Source organism: Python bivittatus, unplaced genomic scaffold (assembly GCF_059951505.1).
Source record: "Python bivittatus isolate LINGU-HERP-01145 unplaced genomic scaffold, Pbiv_v1 ctg000340_np1212, whole genome shotgun sequence".
NCBI lineage: Eukaryota > Metazoa > Chordata > Lepidosauria > Squamata > Pythonidae > Python > Python bivittatus.
The window spans coordinates 5,561,822-5,580,295 of NW_028277056.1; the positions used below are offsets into that span (position 1 = coordinate 5,561,822).

General features: G+C 52.3%; 3 protein-coding genes across 3 annotated transcripts; 2 read left to right on the top strand and 1 right to left on the bottom strand.

Annotated features, from left to right (window-relative positions):
* Positions 1-3,164: 3,164 nt before the first annotated feature.
* LOC148216037 (thyroid hormone-inducible hepatic protein-like) lies at positions 3,165-4,801 on the top strand. The gene is made up of 2 exons (XM_088140487.1): positions 3,165-3,689; positions 4,520-4,801. The coding sequence occupies exon 1, from the start codon at positions 3,270-3,272 to the stop codon at positions 3,663-3,665; it is 396 nt and encodes a 131-aa protein (XP_087996613.1). The 5' UTR covers positions 3,165-3,269; the 3' UTR covers positions 3,666-3,689; positions 4,520-4,801.
* A 4,725-nt stretch (positions 4,802-9,526) lies between these two features.
* LOC148216038 (NADH dehydrogenase [ubiquinone] 1 subunit C2-like) lies at positions 9,527-12,250 on the bottom strand. The gene is made up of 3 exons (XM_088140488.1): positions 11,972-12,250; positions 10,579-10,720; positions 9,527-9,709 (listed from the first exon to the last, which is right to left on the bottom strand). The coding sequence occupies exons 1-3, from the start codon at positions 12,117-12,119 to the stop codon at positions 9,658-9,660; spliced, it is 342 nt and encodes a 113-aa protein (XP_087996614.1). The 5' UTR covers positions 12,120-12,250; the 3' UTR covers positions 9,527-9,657.
* A 3,330-nt stretch (positions 12,251-15,580) lies between these two features.
* LOC148216039 (thyroid hormone-inducible hepatic protein-like) lies at positions 15,581-17,425 on the top strand. Its single transcript, XM_088140489.1, has 2 exons — positions 15,581-16,311; positions 17,144-17,425. Exon 1 carries the CDS (start codon positions 15,772-15,774, stop codon positions 16,285-16,287), a length of 516 nt encoding a protein of 171 aa, XP_087996615.1. The 5' UTR covers positions 15,581-15,771; the 3' UTR covers positions 16,288-16,311; positions 17,144-17,425.
* The last annotated feature ends 1,049 nt before the right edge of the window (positions 17,426-18,474 follow it).

The window sequence follows — 18,474 nt, forward strand, 5'->3', positions numbered from 1 at the left end:
CACGGAGCCATCTGTTGGCCTAGGGATCTCTTCCTAACCACAATAACACCGAAATGAGAAAAACATGCATCATGGCACCATGATGCAAACTCCATGCTTTCACACCTGTGTTGTGACATGGCTTGCAGGTGTTTAAAGACTGGAGTTTGCTTGTGATATTGCAACACACATTTCACCACTCCTCCTCTTTGCCCTCCACGGATTCCTATGTCTGTCAAAGGTGCTATAATCCAATAGCTGAAACGGTTTTCATGGTCCTCTTCAACTCCAATTCTACAGTAAATGCATTCAGTTTGCAATCTGCACCTTCTTGATGGGATTCATATCAGCTAAGCTTTCCTGGCTGTTAAATTGTGTGAAACTAGCCACTATGATTCATAGGCCATGATCTAGGACTCTGCATGTTTTGGGAAACCAGCTAGTTGTTCATTCAGTAAACTGTGCTTCAGCAAAGCAAGGTTTGTCTTGATGCAAGAATCTTGAAATGGCAAAATTCATGGCTAAAATACTGCCCTGGGCCAAAGTATGGACATTTCTCCTTCTCTCAGCCCCTATAAAATTTTACCACCTAACCTGATGAAAATAACTTGAAAGTTTGCACATTGTTTTGTAGCAATTAACAGGTCTTAATACACATATTTACCAATTCTGAATTTTGGATTTTTTTTCCTTATGGACAAACACAGTTAACTTTGGTTTTAATTCAGATGATATCCATCAGGAATTCCAAATTAATCAGGTCTATTTGCAAGTGATGAAGCTCTGAGTCCCATAAATATCAATGATGGGACCCACAAGATACAGGAAAGGAGAAATAAATGTCTGCAGGCATCAAACCACGAACAGTGTGGTGTTCTGGAACCCTGGCTAGAAAATGGATGTTGACATAGCCATGTGGAAGCTCTTAACACCCCTGGATACATCATGCAGAAGGCCATGTTTTCCCTGCTGCAAAGGGTTGTTCCAGTGATCTTCCTCTTTCCTCCCTTTTTCTATCTGAACGGGTGAATTACTCTAGCATTGCAAGCCATGAATCGTTTAACGATGGTTTCCAAGTAAGACCCAGGGGCTAGATTCACAAAGCATGTTAACGCCAGGAATAAGAAACCAGGGGACCTAAGGAATGCACAGTGGTGTCTGAAAGCAGCCTTGGAGCCTTGCACCACAACCTCTGTCTTTTGGGGCATGTGTGCGACATTGCGATGCGCCTAGGAAAGGGCCGAGCCTGCACTGCAAAGCCACAATGCTGCTTGCATCACCCTAGCTCGCTCCTTCGCCATGGAAGCCCCTGGGCCCCGTGTGTCCCTTGAGTTAATTGCATGCAAATCCTGGGTTTAATTCCAACCCCTTCCAAAAGGTCAAAAGCTATCTATCACCCAGGAGAGAAGAGGGGCAAAAGATGTCAACCATTCCTTTCATGGAGGGGGCTGTCGCCGACCCCGCCAAAGAAATTTCCTCTTGAAGAAACTGAAGACGTTGCCCACCGCGTCTGAGCCATACGCCAGCCTTCACGAACACCGTGAAGTGGGGCCACGGGTGGTCCCAACAAAATCAAACCAACCATATTGTCGCTTAGCGGGAGGGGTGGACTTGGTCAGTAGGTTTGGAGAACGAAGGGGCAGGCAGAAGAGATCCAGGAAACCCCTGGAGGAAAGCAAGTCCTCTCTGGATTGCTTCAGACCCAGGAAAACGCTCAACCGTTCCAGCCTTCGGCAGCCCAAAACTTCATGATTTGTGATATGGGTTTCCAAAGCGTTCAGCTGTGCAATATCAGTTTAGTGACACAGCTGTGCAATATTAGCACAGTGACACGGCCACCCCGAATGAGCAAAACAAACAGAGGGCCATCAGCTTCCCCCCTGCTCAAGACAGATTTCACACTCCGGGGATGTCTCCATTTTCGAAGAAGGTTCTTGTCCCCAGTTGGGGTCATCAACACTGAGCTGACTGCTCAGCCTGACGCGGTTGGATGGGATGGTAACTGTTATGGATCTGTCTTATCATTTGGGGATGGGAGAAGTCTGCAAGCAGGACACCCGTGATATGGGAGCGGTGTGGGGGGGTCAAAAAAGTCAAGATGGCAGTTGCAACCAGTGGTCGAAGCCCCGTCCCCTGTCCATGGGCTTGTAGATAAAAAGGGGTGAGGCTTTGATTGTGTGATTGTGAGTGCCACCTTGACTTTCTCGATGCCCCCACCGATGCTGCTTTGGGCAAGATTGCATTTATCTCTGCTAGGAAGAATCTAAAACCAAAAAACACGGGAAGTGTCAAGAAAAGCACCTGTGTGCACAGCAGTCCCTTTGAGCTTCACGTTGACTGCCCCAGATTTAACTCAACTCAACATCAACTCCTTACCCATGGTTAACTGAACCCCGGTTAAGCCAATTAACCCCACGTTTAAGTTCCCACAACACACTAAACATATGCTATTCATCTTGACCAGGTTCACACAGTGGACTAGTCTGAAGGTCTATAACAAGGTTCTATGTACTGTGTGAACATATTGCCTAGATCAGAAGCTGGGTCAGTGTTTTGTTCCTTTATGCCACTGAACATTTCTGCACTAATTGATGACACGGAAGATGCCAGAGAGTTATAGAGAGAGAAAGGGCTGGTGCATATAACTTTCCATTGAGAAAAAAAATATTACTGCCATAGTGTACATGGGGTGGGGTCAAAAGTCAAGATGGTAGCGGCAATCACGTGATCTGAGTCTGTCCCATCTTATGCATGCCATGGGCACCATGTTGACCTTTGGGATGACCCCCCCCAACACCTCTGGCAGCATCCAAGGTTTTCCAGCCTTTAATAGGAGGCCTTACTCCGTGTAGGAATTAGACCCTTGTTGTTCTCCAGGGATTCTCAAGCTCTTAGCACCTCTTGGAAGTGATTCCTCTGCATCAGCTGAGCTGCCCAGCATGACTCAGTTGGCTGTTATTGATCAATATGACCCAGGAATCGGCTAAGGTCAAATTACTGGATGAAGTCCAACTTCAGAGTGTCAGAATGTGTAAATAAAGTCACTTTGCCAGCGATAGAGGAAGGTGTGTTTGACGAAGGGGTCTGATTTGCGGAGAAACAAGGAGTGTCCTTTGATGGAACCCGGCCCGATCACGCTAGTCGGGGCTGATTCCCCCTCTTGCTCAGAAATGGCCACCAACTGCCCGGCAGGCAGGACCACCCTTTGCTCCCTGCCATTCTCCCAACTTGGTGGAGACTTCCACACACCGGCTGACTTCCGGCTCCCAGAAAGTCCCTCTTCTGCAGCCATGGAAAAGTACTTCTCCGCCATCCACAAGATGGAGCAGACGGTGATGTTCCCCAGCCTCCTCCGCGGGGTCTCCTTCGAGGAGCAGGAGGACGGCTTTGGGGGCCAGTCAGACGGTGACAAAGACCTCTATGAATATTATGTCCAGCTGAAGTCCATCCGATTCCTGGTGGAGGGCAGTCTAGCGCCTCTTGGCGACCGGCTGGCCAGCTTCACCCCACCCCGGAGAGACCCGGGTGCCAAAGACAACGCCGACCTGCAGAGTCTCTTTTCTTACCACGTAGCTGCCCTGCGTCAGGTCCTCCAGCGGCTGACCCAAGCGGCGAACGACGTGACCTCCAAATATAACGGAATCCTGCGGCAGATAAACCAGAGTGAAATTCCCCTTCGGTGGTGACCTTTCAGGCCCGAAGCTGTCAAGGTAAGCCATTCTCAAGAGCCCCCTTGGCTACGAACCTTTAGGAAACGTTTCTGCCCTTCAGAAAGATTCAACTTACAAGGGCAGCCACCAGCTGTGTCCGGGGGCGGGGGGGGGAACGATCCCATTCTTCTTTAGTGGTAGCCTGGCTTATGGGGCTTCAATCACATGGTTGTGGCCACCATCTTGAATTTTTGACACCCCTGCCCCCAGACTGGGAGCAGGTGAGCCAGGAAGACCCGCTTTTAAACCTCTCCCCAGCCCTGGGGCTGAATTCCTCTTTGGGCAAATTTCCTTTCCAGGCCGATAATCTGAAATTCGCTATCAGCAATCCATAGCGGAGGCACAAAGGGGACAGCGACTCCAGCAGAGGGAAATAAAAACCAAGCGCAGTTAGAAATGCCCGTCTTTGCACGTCTGGGAATTTCAGCTACTGTCACACGAACGCACAGCGAGGCTGTGTTCGCACAACGTGCTAGACGGGGGGATGAGTGGTGTGCAGGCCGGCTCGTTGCAGTCGCGTGCCGTGATCTGGGCATCGCATTAAGCTGTTGTGTGCTTTAATTGTTTGGGCACAAACTGTGACGTGAACACTGCCATTGTGTGGTGAGGAAGATGCGGGATCCTGTCTTCAGGGGCAGCCCCCAGACGTTCCCCCACTCCACCCCTTTCTGCCCCGACTTCCATGCCGGGCTGCAACCATCATCCCTCCGATCAGTTGTCAAGGTCCATTAACTGGGTTAGGACGTTCCCCAGCCCCTTAACCTCCCCTCTGAACGCAGGCGTGCTGGGACCGGCACTGTCTAACTTTCCCAATTATCTTCCCTTCCCAGAACAAATCCCAGAACGTCTCTCCTCGGGAAGAAACGGTGGAGGCTGCCGGAGAAATGTTCCCCGGCTGGACGGGGGACGGACGACAGCCCGAGTTCTTCAAGCACTGAATCGGACTTCACGGCGTTCTTATTTATGCCTGGGCCTGAACGTCCGGGGCTCCTTATGCTTTAAGCGCTAACCCGGGTCCATCTGGAAGGACGATGAGCTCCTTCTATTGTCAGTGGCGTCTTTAACTGTAGCAGTTATTTTGGAATGTAAACATGTGTTTTATTGCTGTTAAACTACCTTTATTATGGTTTATACCCAAGCCTCACAGGACATTTATTCATGACATCTATACTGTACTCTGCCCTTCCTGCTTTGCTGCAGGCCTTCCTCTTCTCCTTCTAGGGCTTTGGAGGGTCCTCCCGCAGCCCAGCCTGAACAAGGAGTTCTTCTCTGGCAAAACCAAGGGGACCCCCACTCCACGCCCGGATTTGCTCCAGGCTTCTGCCTTGCCAACGGCTCACGGCCTCCCAGCTGCTGTCCTCCTGCAACCAGGCTGGCAGGAGAGGAGAGAAACCTCCCCCTTCTCGGTCAAGACTGGTGGGTGGAGAAAAGAAGGGGAGAGGGTATCTTGTTGGTCCCCCATCCAACAGGTCACTCTGTGGGAATGAGAACTGGCCACAAGGGAGCCCCCTTCTCTCCTCTCCTCTCCCGTTCTCTCATTCTGCATCGCCAGGGTTGGCCAGAGGCGGGGGAGAGCTGGCTTTGGGGCGGGGTGCAGGTGTTTTCATGGTGGGGAGGTCAAAAAAGTCAGGATGGCGGCTGTGACCTTGCAATCAAAGCCCTGTCCCTTTTTTCAACCTGCAGTGCGCATTAAAAAGGGTGGTTCACAACAAACAAGGACAAGCAAAACAGAAGAAAGAAAATTGTGGCACTCTAGGCATATCCCTCGTTTATCAAGACCTGAAGAAAATATGGAAATTGCAAATGAGAAAGAAACAATCTCTATGGTTGGAAAAGATTAGGAAAATCTGTGCCAGAGGGAAACATATTGTGTCATTTCTTTTATTTGTGGAGAAAGAAAATGCCTTTTAAAAATGGGTAATTTACATTAATACTTAATATCCCCCATAATGATTCCCTTCTTTGCACCATAGTTCACAGCCACCATCTTGACTCTTCTGACCTCTTCCCAGATGCCCAGCGCAGCAGGGCAGCCCTGCCAATGGACCCTGAAGTCAGTGGGCAGGGCCGGGGGGGCAGGGCCGGCTCTGCCTGCCACCGAACGGGGCTCGAGTCACCCCGGCCGAGCTGGAGGATTTCCCCCGGAAGGGCCTCGGAAGTGGGGCGAGGAGGAGGGCGCAGGCCGTGCGGAGCTCAGACTCAAATCCGTTTCTTGAGGCCTTTGGCAGGGGGTGGGGAAGACCCTGCAACGTCTGCAACCCCCCCCCCCACACCCAACACTGCAGGCAGCTGCTCTCCCCAGACCGGAGCATCCACCAGAGAAGCAAAATTATTCTGGAAAGTCACCCGAAGGGCCGGCAGTTTCGAGACCTACCATCTCCCCTACTCTTTGAGCAGAAAGTGGGTCTCCCCGCTGCTAAACGGCCCCTGCCCCACTACGCCGCACGGGTCTGGGGCACAGAGGGAGGGCCTGACCGGCCCAAAGCCTCCAGGGAACGCCAGCCCTGCAGGGGACTGGAACTGACGGTCTCCCGGGGGCCGGTCGAGCTCCGTCACCAGAACCCCAAACGGGCTCTCGGCTGCAGTGTTCCCTGCTAATCCTCCTGCAGACACAGGGCTAAAACCGCACCATCCTTAATCCATAAGATCGAGAAAAAAGATCATCGGGGTTTTGACTGGGCATCTTTGCCCCAATTTGCTTTCAGGCTGGACAGCGTCGGAGAACCCCCTGGCAGCCTCCGCTCGGGGCAGAGATCTCTCTCCAGACAAAGGCGGGACCCTTTTCAGCAGGCGACGTTCTGGCCCAAAGGCCATCTGTGGCAGTCGGGCTTCCAAAAATAAACCATTTCATTCCAGTCTGGAGCTGTCCCAGTCGCTTTTCTTTTTTTAAAACAATCGCGCCGTTGACCGTCAAGTGGAAGCTGGCCAGAAGTCTTAAGCCATTGCTTCAGGCATCCCGATTTCCTAATCCTGACCTCGTCTCAAGGTCTGTGGGGCCGGGTGCCTTTTCGCTATGGTGCCTTATGGGCATTGCAGTCAGTCCACCGAGGAACGGCTCAACCCATTAGGCCGCACTTCCCCAACCTGGCCTCCTCCAGATGCATCGAGCCGGGCGTCCTAATGACCGTAGCAGGGGAATCTGCAGGAGCTCCCTTCCGTCAACACGACAAAAGCGCCCTGGTGTCGTTGCACTGCAAGCTCTGTGACATCACAACGCACGTACAAAAGGGGCGGGGCTTGCCTCACCCCCACCCAACGCCTGGTCACCCTGGACCACAGTAACCACATCTCCCTGCTAAGGGATAATCGGTGGAAACTGAGGCTTGCACGAGGCAGCCGAGATCCGAGGGCTTCGCACAAGAGGCCTCAGAAGAACAGCGACAAGAGGGGCTTTCACGGTCCACACCGTTGGTTGAAGCAGATAAAGGAGAAATGGAGAAAACCACTGAGAGCGTGTGATGACTCTAAGTCAGGGTTGCTTTACCAGATGATGCTCCCTCTAGGAGGAAAACTTCCAGGTATGTCGAAGGAAACAGGGGAAGGAGAGGCTGGAGAAGGTTGGAAGATGCTCCACCAACAGATTAAAGAGCAAAGGGGCCAGACCTTTTCGTGACTGGAACTCGTGTAAAAGAAAATGACACAACTGCAACACACGTGTGGCAATTCCTTGCTTTCATGCACGCCTGGTGCAAATTCCTTCGTAATTTCTGGTTACTTCAGCATCCAGAAATTGGGAAAGAAAAGGTTTTGTTTCTCCATGAGATGCAAAACTAACACAGTGGGGGGTTGCAGGGCCTTTGTGCAACTGTTCTTCTTTTATTTTTGCACATTAGCATCACTGAAAATGTTCAAGGAATCCTGAAATATTTTTGTTAGAAGGTGTTTCTAACACACAGAGGGGGTTTTGCAAGATAACACTTTTTGTTGGATGACTAGATCTTCACTGCATTTCTGCCAGGGATACATGAAAGAATACAAACCACCATTACTTCTCTTTTAATTACAATTTATTATTAACCTAGTTTTAAGGCCTTAGCAGGTCATAATCCGGGCCTGTCTCTAAGGACCCAAACATAATTTTTCTATCAGGTGATTCAAGTAGAAGAGCTGAGACGTGAATTAAGGAAGAAATGTAATTTCTTTCCCCGGAGTGATGCTGACCTCTGGGGTTGAGACTTCAGGACACTTTCCTGAAGCTTTCTGAGCAATGGCGATCTGCTCTCGTCTTCTGGGGTGGACCCTCAACTTCCCAGTCCAGCCCGCAGCCTTGGGATTTCTGGGCTCTAACCAAGGTGTCCGAACCCAAGTCTGAAACCCTGCTTAGTTTCTCTTGAGATCAGCCAAGTCCCATCATACCCAAATCAGCTTTCCTTTACAGAGTCACACGTGCAAAACCATCCGGTGGTTGGATTGTGCAGCTGAAGGCTTAGTGTGACATGTTGGCTTAATCAGCAAACTATAGCCCAGCAAACCCTGCCTTAATAGACTGTGGGAAACCCTGCTTGGGGTCTTCCTGAGCACTTGGATATTGGGTCTTCGTCGATGATCACTTCTCCAGGCCCTCTGCGTGCAACGGTTGCTTTTCCGCTAAGCTGAAATGCCACCAAAAGGCCTGTAATCCAGTTTTAAAAGGCCTGCGAGGACAATTGGAGCCGCCTGCTGAGGGGACCGGACTGAAGCTCTAACCTCCAGGCCCCGGGGGCCAAGGAAGGCCAGCCGATCCCACCAGAAAGCTCCCCTGACTTTTCCCAGAGAAAGGCTTTTGTGGAAAGACTCCCCTGGATGTGGGGATCTATGGAACCACCGGGATGAAGAGCCACTGATATCCATGACATCCTGTGCATTTCTACGCCATTTCCAAAGCTTTCCAAGCCAGACATGGCCCTGCCTCTCGCTGCGGTAAAATCCACAGCTTCTGAGGAGCCGGACGTGCCCCCTTGTGATGTCAGGCACCGCTTAGCTTTTCAGTCCCGTTGTATCATCCGGGGCCTCATCTCAACTTGTTGGCACGATGCAAACTCCATTAGCTGTACATTCTGTTTCCTATTCAGGAGTTCAAGAGGATGTGTGCAGTGCTGAGTTTTCCACACAACAATCTTGCAAGGTAGGCTGGGCTGAGGGGGGCCCCAAGTCACCAGTGAGGGAGGACTCGAACCTAGGTCTCCCTGCTCCTAGCCCAACCCTTTCTGAGAAGACCCCCCCCGGGTCTGGAAAGGGAGAATGGAGTGAGGTGGAGAGGGAGAAACCGGTCTGAAACCCTTTGGGGCCACGTTGCCCTGCCTCGTCCAACACCGGGAGACCAGACGAACGCTCAGAGGCAGCTCAGCTCCAGCGTTCAGAGCATCCTTCATAGACACTAAGGGGGTTGATACCCAAACCAAACCAAACCAAACCAAACCAAACCATTCCGGGGCTGAGCCAAGTCACAGACTGACCCCTTGATTTAAGAAGTTCCTTCTGACCGGCCAGAAAAACACACCTTTCAGCAGGTAGATCCTCCAAATGGATGCAGAGTTGCCTCTGCCGACTGGATACTGGAGCACCTTCCAATAGGTGAAAGATTACGGGACCCATTTTGGGATGTCAGGCTGCCAAAATGGTATCCCTTTGCTTTGCAATCTCCTCCCAACCCTTTGCACCACAGGAGCTGTTATTCAGTGATTAGTCTCTTCACGATCAGTACCCACTGACAGAAATCATTTAGCGTAACATGGGGTTGAGATAACGCCAGGGATTCCCACTTTCCGCAGTGGTAAATTCTGCGCATTATTTACGCCAGATCTCCCAGATGTCTTCTCCCCGTTTCCGGGAGTACACCAAGAGCAAAAGGCAGAGTGTACCTTCATATAGCTTTAATGAGAAAGGATACAATCCACATCTATCAGCAGGCAATTTGACCCCGAAGGCTTCCACGCGCAAGAGTAGCATGGAAAGACGCCATGAATAAGACAGGATCTGCTCACAGTCTTCAGCGAATTGGGACGAAGTCTTCCAGAATATCTCCCACCTTTCTTGGTTCTACCAAAACAAGAAATCATCCTGCTCATAAAGCTTATTCAGAAACCATGAACAAGGAATAGCACCAACTTCCTGCATCTTTGCGGTTGCCTCTTTTTCAGTACTTGCTTAAAGAGATTTGAAGCAAGCAAGGGCTGAAAGAGCTTCTGTTAAGGAGGTCTACGGTCAACTCTAAGTCAAACTGTTCTTGGAAAAGCAGAATTCCTTGGTCCTGCATGATTGTAGCCCTGTTTAGAGGGGCTGATAAACACGCCCATGAAGCGGCCTGGCCTGCTGAGAGCCAGTTTGGTGTAGCGGTTCAGGTGCTGGACTAGAAGCCAGGAGACGGGGAGTTCTAGTCCTGCCTTAGGCATGAAAGCCAACTGGGCGACCTTGAGCCAGTCCTTCTCTCTCAGCCCTAGGAAGAAGCACAAACCGCTTCCAAAAACGTTGCCAAGAAAATATGCATGAACATGTCCATGCACTCGCCAAGAATCAAGACTGAATCAATGGTATAACCCACCCACCCCCCAATTCTCAGATTCTGAGACCTGAGATAAAATTATCTCTCCAACTCCACACACTCCTGACCCTGGACAACCCAGAGCAAAGAGGAATCCAGCTGTTGTTGAAGTATAACTTCCAGCATCCTCATCACTGACCACCCTGCCTGCAGCTGTCACCTGGGGCATTTTTATAGATTTGTGAAGGCTTTGTCCCAACTCGCTTGAGGAAGTATCTGGGGTCTGTATCACATCCATGCTGTGGGCAACTCAGGAAGAATAACCCCATCTGCCCCAGAAAGCGACTGCTTTCCTCTCCGAACGCGAGCCGGTCCCACACATTACGCACGGGCACAGCTCTTCTTGACGGCATTTAACACCAAAGTACCTTTTTCACAAAGTCCTCGGGATGTTCCTTTACGTAACTGAAAAGCTCTCTGTCCCGCTCGGCGTAGTAGTAATTGGAATATCTCTTCAGGTAGTAGCCCAAACAAAACCCCAGAGTGGCCATCAGGACTTGACGATGGAGACCTGGAAAGATTCAAGAGAGCAAAGGAGAAGTTTAACAGCCGGCCCCGAATTCCACAAGCAGCACTTCCAATGGTGCACGGCAGATGCCCACGTGGTTGTCACTGTGGTGATGCCTACAAGGAAAGGCGTGAAGAAGAGAAGCCGAACTCCGCCTGGACTGAAACAGCTAAATCCGTCCTGTTTCTTCCCACTGAATCCCCAGAGACCCCTTCCTCCTCTCCTCACCCCACAGCGGGTCTGCCCTTCCTCAGCTCCCTCCTGGCAGACCATCCCTGCATACTGGCTGACCAGCACCTCCAACCCCAGCCGAAACGCATCAAGGCCAGACGCTCTTTACAAGCGCACCATAATTTAAAAAAGGGAGCACTGGAGTCCTTGGTGCTCTCTCTGAGCTCGGCTGTTTGCTTGCAGACGTTTCGTGACCCAACTAGGGAACATCATCGGTGCCGGTGAGGTGGGGTTTGCTCCCGGTTCATATAGTCACTTTGCCCCAACAGTGTTGGTGGGAGTGAGGTTTCCGCCTTGGTGGTTCCTTGATTGGGGATTGTTTTCTGTCTGACGGTGTGTCTGGCGCCGATCCCTGCTTATCCGAGTGTCGGCTGCGGGAGGGACGTGCTCTAGTCTGGATGGGTTTCCTGCCTAGATTTTGTATCGTCTCTTTTGAACGGTGCTCTCTGGGGGTCGAGTCGTGGCAACTGGACTTCTTTTCTTCTGGCTTGATGTGTTTCGCTGCTTGCCCAAGCGGCTTCTTCAGTCTAGAAAGCCGGTTGGGGGACCCGATAAAGGTCTACGAGGGCGGCTGCGTTCCTCACGAACACGATGGGCTCGTTGAAAGAGATGTGATTAGTGGAGTCTTTGGGATGCGGATGTCTTGCTCCTGATCCCCGAAGAAGCCGCCTGGACAAGCAGCGAAACGCATCAGAGCAAAATAAGAAGTCCAGTTGCCACGACTCGACCTGCAGACGATTCCGCCTGGATGGCTGAGAATCTCCATCAGCCTTTTGCCGGAAGGGCAGCTTAATATAATAATATATTAATTTGTTATTATTATTATTATGGGATTGGGCCTGGTCTAAGAGGCTAAGAGAGCCCCGTTGGCGTGACCTTGGAAGGTCTGTCTCCCTCAACCCGACCCACCTCACAGGGTTGTTGTGGGGGAATGAGGGGGGGCGTCAGTTGCGTGCCTCGGCCCAAAGCCGGGATAGCGACCCAGCGCATAGCTAAGCCCTCCATCGCGCCCAGGCGACTGACCGGCTCGCAGGACGGGCCTGCGGTTGATGCCGTTGTCCAGCAGGGCGCTGAGCCAGAAGCAGCCCGCCGTCCAGACGGAGGGGAAGTTGAGCAGCGGCGGCGGCGGCAGCGAGCGCGCCTGGTCCGGGACCGCGAAGCGGAGCTGCATGGCGAGCGGCAAGGGTGGCGGAGGGTGCTGCCCGCAACGCCTTCCCCGTGGCCGCGCGCGCCCGCGGAGGAACGTTCCGCCGCTCCCGGTTCCGCCGTCCTTCGCTCCCTCCCTCGCGGAGGGGGCGGGGCTCCCGGCCGGCCCCTCTCCGCCGCGTGGCCCGGATTGGCCGGGAGGCGGGGCGTTGGCGCCGCCCGGGAGGCTTCTTTGTGCGCGGCGCGCGCAGCGTTCGGCGAAGGAAGGTCGGGTGGGCGGAGCGCGCAGGTGGAGAATCGCGCTGCGCGGGCGGACGTCCAAGGAAAGGAACGCGTGGCCGTGCGCGCCCCGTGTCGCTTCTCTGCTTTCAGTCCGAAATTAGGGGCAGGACCGCGCTCGGCGTCGGCGGATCGGAGCGCCTGATGAGCTCCCGGGAGCCGCCCCGCCCTGCGCCCCCTTCTCGGCTGGGAGCGCTGGGAACTGGAGTCCCGACGCGTCTGGGGGGGCGGCCTGGGAGGTGGTCTGAGTGCGCGAAGCTGGAGGACTCCGGGGTCATGCAGCAAAGGGCGGGTGGGCGTCGCTCCCACCATCCTGGCCGCCATCTTGACTCTTTTGACCACATCCTGCAGACACCCCTGGGAAGGTGTCAACTCGCTTTTTTAAAGGAGGTGAAATTGACAAGCCACTTTCCCTTTCTAAGGAAAAGCAGGATGGCCAAACCGCAGCCTTTTCACAGTGCTAAAGTCTGCCGCCCCATCATTTTCCACGCAGCCCATTTTAACTTGGAATCAAGGCCTCTCAGGCTGGATCTGGCAGCTCCGTCTCTTTCCGAAAGGGGCCCTAAGCTGTGTTGCAATGGCCACGCCAGCCAAATGTGGGCAGCTCGTGGCAGGTCTACTCTCATGTGGCGTTCTTGCCCGTGCCAAGCCAGGACAATCCCACCCAGGCAAAGTCTGGGGGCAGAAATCCAGGGCCTGATTTAGCAGGATGATGAGAAGTTGCATGACGCAGCAAAGCCGGCTCTGTGCAAACCGAAGTGAAGTAATGGGAGGGGAGATTGCACAAGGCCACTCAGTCCAGGGTCTGAAGCAGCCTTGCAGGGCTGAGGGAGTAACATGCCAGCAGTAGAAACAGAAACAATAGAAAAGGTCATGAATGATTGGTGTAATATATGGTAACTGAGGTTTATTATTATATGCATAAAAATGGAAGACTACAGAAACACTAAGAATGGAGGAATGGATTGTGAAGAGGGCTATATAGATTTGATAATCAGTCAGTCAATCAGACTTGGAGCAGTTGAGCCAGGAAGATCTGCTTTTAAACCTCTCCCCAGCCCTGGGGCTGAATTCCTCCTTTCGGCAAATTTCCTTTCCAGGGTGATAATCTGAAATTTGCTATCAGCAATCCATAGCGGAGACACAAAGGGGACAGCGACTCCAGCAGAGGGAAATAAAAACCTTTCCCTGCTGCAAAGGGTTGTTCCAGTGATCTTCCTCTTTCCTCCCTTTTTCTATCTGAACGGGTGAATTACTCTAGCATTGCAAGCCATGAATCGTTTAACGATGGTTTCCAAGTAAGACCCAGGGGCTAGATTCACAAAGCATGTTAACGCCAGGAATAAGAAACCAGGGGACCTAAGGAATGCACAGTGGTGTCTGAAAGCAGCCTTGGAGCCTTGCACCACAACCTCTGTCTTTTGGGGCATGTGTGCGACATTGCGATGCGCCTAGGAAAGGGCCGAGCCTGCACTGCAAAGCCACAATGCTGCTTGCATCACCCTAGCTCGCTCCTTCGCCATGGAAGCCCCTGGGCCCCGTGTGTCCCTTGAGTTAATTGCATGCAAATCCTGGGTTTAATTCCAACCCCTTCCAAAAGGTCAAAAGCTATCTATCACCCAGGAGAGAAGAGGGGCAAAAGATGTCAACCATTCCTTTCATGGAGGGGGCTGTCGCCGACCCCGCCAAAGAAATTTCCTCTTGAAGAAACTGAAGACGTTGCCCACCGCGTCTGAGCCATACGCCAGCCTTCACGAACACCGTGAAGTGGGGCCACGGGTGGTCCCAACAAAATCAAACCAACCATATTGTCGCTTAGCGGGAGGGGTGGACTTGGTCAGTAGGTTTGGAGAACGAAGGGGCAGGCAGAAGAGATCCAGGAAACCCCTGGAGGAAAGCAAGTCCTCTCTGGATTGCTTCAGACCCAGGAAAACGCTCAACCGTTCCAGCCTTCGGCAGCCCAAAACTTCATGATTTGTGATATGGGTTTCCAAAGCGTTCAGCTGTGCAATATCAGTTTAGTGACACAGCTGTGCAATATTAGCACAGTGACACGGCCACCCCGAATGAGCAAAACAAACAGAGGGCCATCAGCTTCCCCCCTGCTCAAGACAGATTTCACACTCCGGGGATGTCTCCATTTTCGAAGAAGGTTCTTGTCCCCAGTTGGGGTCATCAACACTGAGCTGACTGCTCAGCCTGACGCGGTTGGATGGGATGGTAACTGTTATGGATCTGTCTTATCATTTGGGGATGGGAGAAGTCTGCAAGCAGGACACCCGTGATATGGGAGCGGTGTGGGGGGGTCAAAAAAGTCAAGATGGCAGTTGCAACCAGTGGTCGAAGCCCCGTCCCCTGTCCATGGGCTTGTAGATAAAAAAGGGGTGAGGCTTTGATTGTGTGATTGTGAGTGCCACCTTGACTTTCTCGATGCCCCCCACCGATGCTGCTTTGGGCAAGATTGCATTTATCTCTGCTAGGAAGAATCTAAAACCAAAAAACACGGGAAGTGTCAAGAAAAGCACCTGTGTGCACAGCAGTCCCTTTGAGCTTCACGTTGACTGCCCCAGATTTAACTCAACTCAACATCAACTCCTTACCCATGGTTAACTGAACCCCGGTTAAGCCAATTAACCCCACGTTTAAGTTCCCACAACACACTAAACATATGCTATTCATCTTGACCAGGTTCACACAGTGGACTAGTCTGAAGGTCTATAACAAGGTTCTATGTACTGTGTGAACATATTGCCTAGATCAGAAGCTGGGTCAGTGTTTTTTTCCTTTATGCCACTGAACATTTCTGCACTAATTGATGACACGGAAGATGCCAGAGAGTTATAGAGAGAGAAAGGGCTGGTGCATATAACTTTCCATTGAGAAAAAAAATATTACTGCCATAGTGTACATGGGGTGGGGTCAAAAAAGTCAAGATGGTAGCGGCAATCACGTGATCTGAGTCTGTCCCATCTTATGCATGCCATGGGCACCATGTTGACCTTTGGGATGACCCCCCCCAACACCTCTGGCAGCATCCAAGGTTTTCCAGCCTTTAATAGGAGGCCTTACTCCGTGTAGGAATTAGACCCTTGTTGTTCTCCAGGGATTCTCAAGCTCTTAGCACCTCTTGGAAGTGATTCCTCTGCATCAGCTGAGCTGCCCAGCATGACTCAGTTGGCTGTTATTGATCAATATGACCCAGGAATCGGCTAAGGTCAAATTACTGGATGAAGTCCAACTTCAGAGTGTCAGAATGTGTAAATAAAGTCACTTTGCCAGCGATAGAGGAAGGTGTGTTTGACGAAGGGGTCTGATTTGCGGAGAAACAAGGAGTGTCCTTTGATGGAACCCGGCCCGATCACGCTAGTCGGGGCTGATTCCCCCCCTCTTGCTCAGAAATGGCCACCAACTGCCCGGCAGGCAGGACCACCCTTTGCTCCCTGCCATTCTCCCAACTTGGTGGAGACTTCCACACACCGGCTGACTTCCGGCTCCCAGAAAGTCCCTCTTCTGCAGCCATGGAAAAGTACTTCTCCGCCATCCACAAGATGGAGCAGACGGTGATGTTCCCCAGCCTCCTCCGCGGGGTCTCCTTCGAGGAGCAGGAGGACGGCTTTGGGGGCCAGTCAGACGGTGACAAAGACCTCTATGAATATTATGTCCAGCTGAAGTCCATCCGATTCCTGGTGGAGGGCAGTCTAGCGCCTCTTGGCGACCGGCTGGCCAGCTTCACCCCACCCCGGAGAGACCCGGGTGCCAAAGACAACGCCGACCTGCAGAGTCTCTTTTCTTACCACGTAGCTGCCCTGCGTCAGGTCCTCCAGCGGCTGACCCAAGCGGCGAACGACGTGACCTCCAAATATAACGGAATCCTGCGGCAGATAAACCAGAGTGAAATTCCCCTTCGGTGGTGACCTTTCAGGCCCGAAGCTGTCAAGGTAAGCCATTCTCAAGAGCCCCCTTGGCTACGAACCTTTAGGAAACGTTTCTGCCCTTCAGAAAGATTCAACTTACAAGGGCAGCCACCAGCTGTGTCCGGGGGCGGGGGGGGGAACGATCCCATTCTTCTTTAGTGGTAGCCTGGCTTATGGGGCTTCAATCACATGGTTGTGGCCACCATCTTGAATTTTTTGACACCCCTGCCCCCAGACTGGGAGCAGGTGAGCCAGGAAGACCCGCTTTTAAACCTCTCCCCAGCCCTGGGGCTGAATTCCTCTTTGGGCAAATTTCCTTTCCAGGCCGATAATCTGAAATTCGCTATCAGCAATCCATAGCGGAGGCACAAAGGGGACAGCGACTCCAGCAGAGGGAAATAAAAACCAAGCGCAGTTAGAAATGCCCGTCTTTGCACGTCTGGGAATTTCAGCTACTGTCACACGAACGCACAGCGAGGCTGTGTTCGCACAACGTGCTAGACGGGGGGATGAGTGGTGTGCAGGCCGGCTCGTTGCAGTCGCGTGCCGTGATCTGGGCATCGCATTAAGCTGTTGTGTGCTTTAATTGTTTGGGCACAAACTGTGACGTGAACACTGCCATTGTGTGGTGAGGAAGATGCGGGATCCTGTCTTCAGGGGCAGCCCCCCAGACGTTCCCCCACTCCACCCCTTTCTGCCCCGACTTCCATGCCGGGCTGCAACCATCATCCCTCCGATCAGTTGTCAAGGTCCATTAACTGGGTTAGGACGTTCCCCAGCCCCTTAACCTCCCCTCTGAACGCAGGCGTGCTGGGACCGGCACTGTCTAACTTTCCCAATTATCTTCCCTTCCCAGAACAAATCCCAGAACGTCTCTCCTCGGGAAGAAACGGTGGAGGCTGCCGGAGAAATGTTCCCCGGCTGGACGGGGGACGGACGACAGCCCGAGTTCTTCAAGCACTGAATCGGACTTCACGGCGTTCTTATTTATGCCTGGGCCTGAACGTCCGGGGCTCCTTATGCTTTAAGCGCTAACCCGGGTCCATCTGGAAGGACGATGAGCTCCTTCTATTGTCAGTGGCGTCTTTAACTGTAGCAGTTATTTTGGAATGTAAACATGTGTTTTATTGCTGTTAAACTACCTTTATTATGGTTTATACCCAAGCCTCACAGGACATTTATTCATGACATCTATACTGTACTCTGCCCTTCCTGCTTTGCTGCAGGCCTTCCTCTTCTCCTTCTAGGGCTTTGGAGGGTCCTCCCGCAGCCCAGCCTGAACAAGGAGTTCTTCTCTGGCAAAACCAAGGGGACCCCCACTCCACGCCCGGATTTGCTCCAGGCTTCTGCCTTGCCAACGGCTCACGGCCTCCCAGCTGCTGTCCTCCTGCAACCAGGCTGGCAGGAGAGGAGAGAAACCTCCCCCTTCTCGGTCAAGACTGGTGGGTGGAGAAAAGAAGGGGAGAGGGTATCTTGTTGGTCCCCCATCCAACAGGTCACTCTGTGGGAATGAGAACTGGCCACAAGGGAGCCCCCTTCTCTCCTCTCCTCTCCCGTTCTCTCATTCTGCATCGCCAGGGTTGGCCAGAGGCGGGGGAGAGCTGGCTTTGGGGCGGGGTGCAGGTGTTTTCATGGTGGGGAGGTCAAAAAAGTCAGGATGGCGGCTGTGACCTTGCAATCAAAGCCCTGTCCCTTTTTTCAACCTGCAGTGCGCATTAAAAAGGGTGGTTCACAACAAACAAGGACAAGCAAAACAGAAGAAAGAAAATTGTGGCACTCTAGGCATATCCCTCGTTTATCAAGACCTGAAGAAAATATGGAAATTGCAAATGAGAAAGAAACAATCTCTATGGTTGGAAAAGATTAGGAAAATCTGTGCCAGAGGGAAACATATTGTGTCATTTCTTTTATTTGTGGAGAAAGAAAATGCCTTTTAAAAATGGGTAATTTACATTAATACTTAATATCCCCCATAATGATTCCCTTCTTTGCACCATAGTTCACAGCCACCATCTTGACTCTTCTGACCTCTTCCCAGATGCCCAGCGCAGCAGGGCAGCCCTGCCAATGGACCCTGAAGTCAGTGGGCAGGGCCGGGGGGGCAGGGCCGGCTCTGCCTGCCACCGAACGGGGCTCGAGTCACCCCGGCCGAGCTGGAGGATTTCCCCCGGAAGGGCCTCGGAAGTG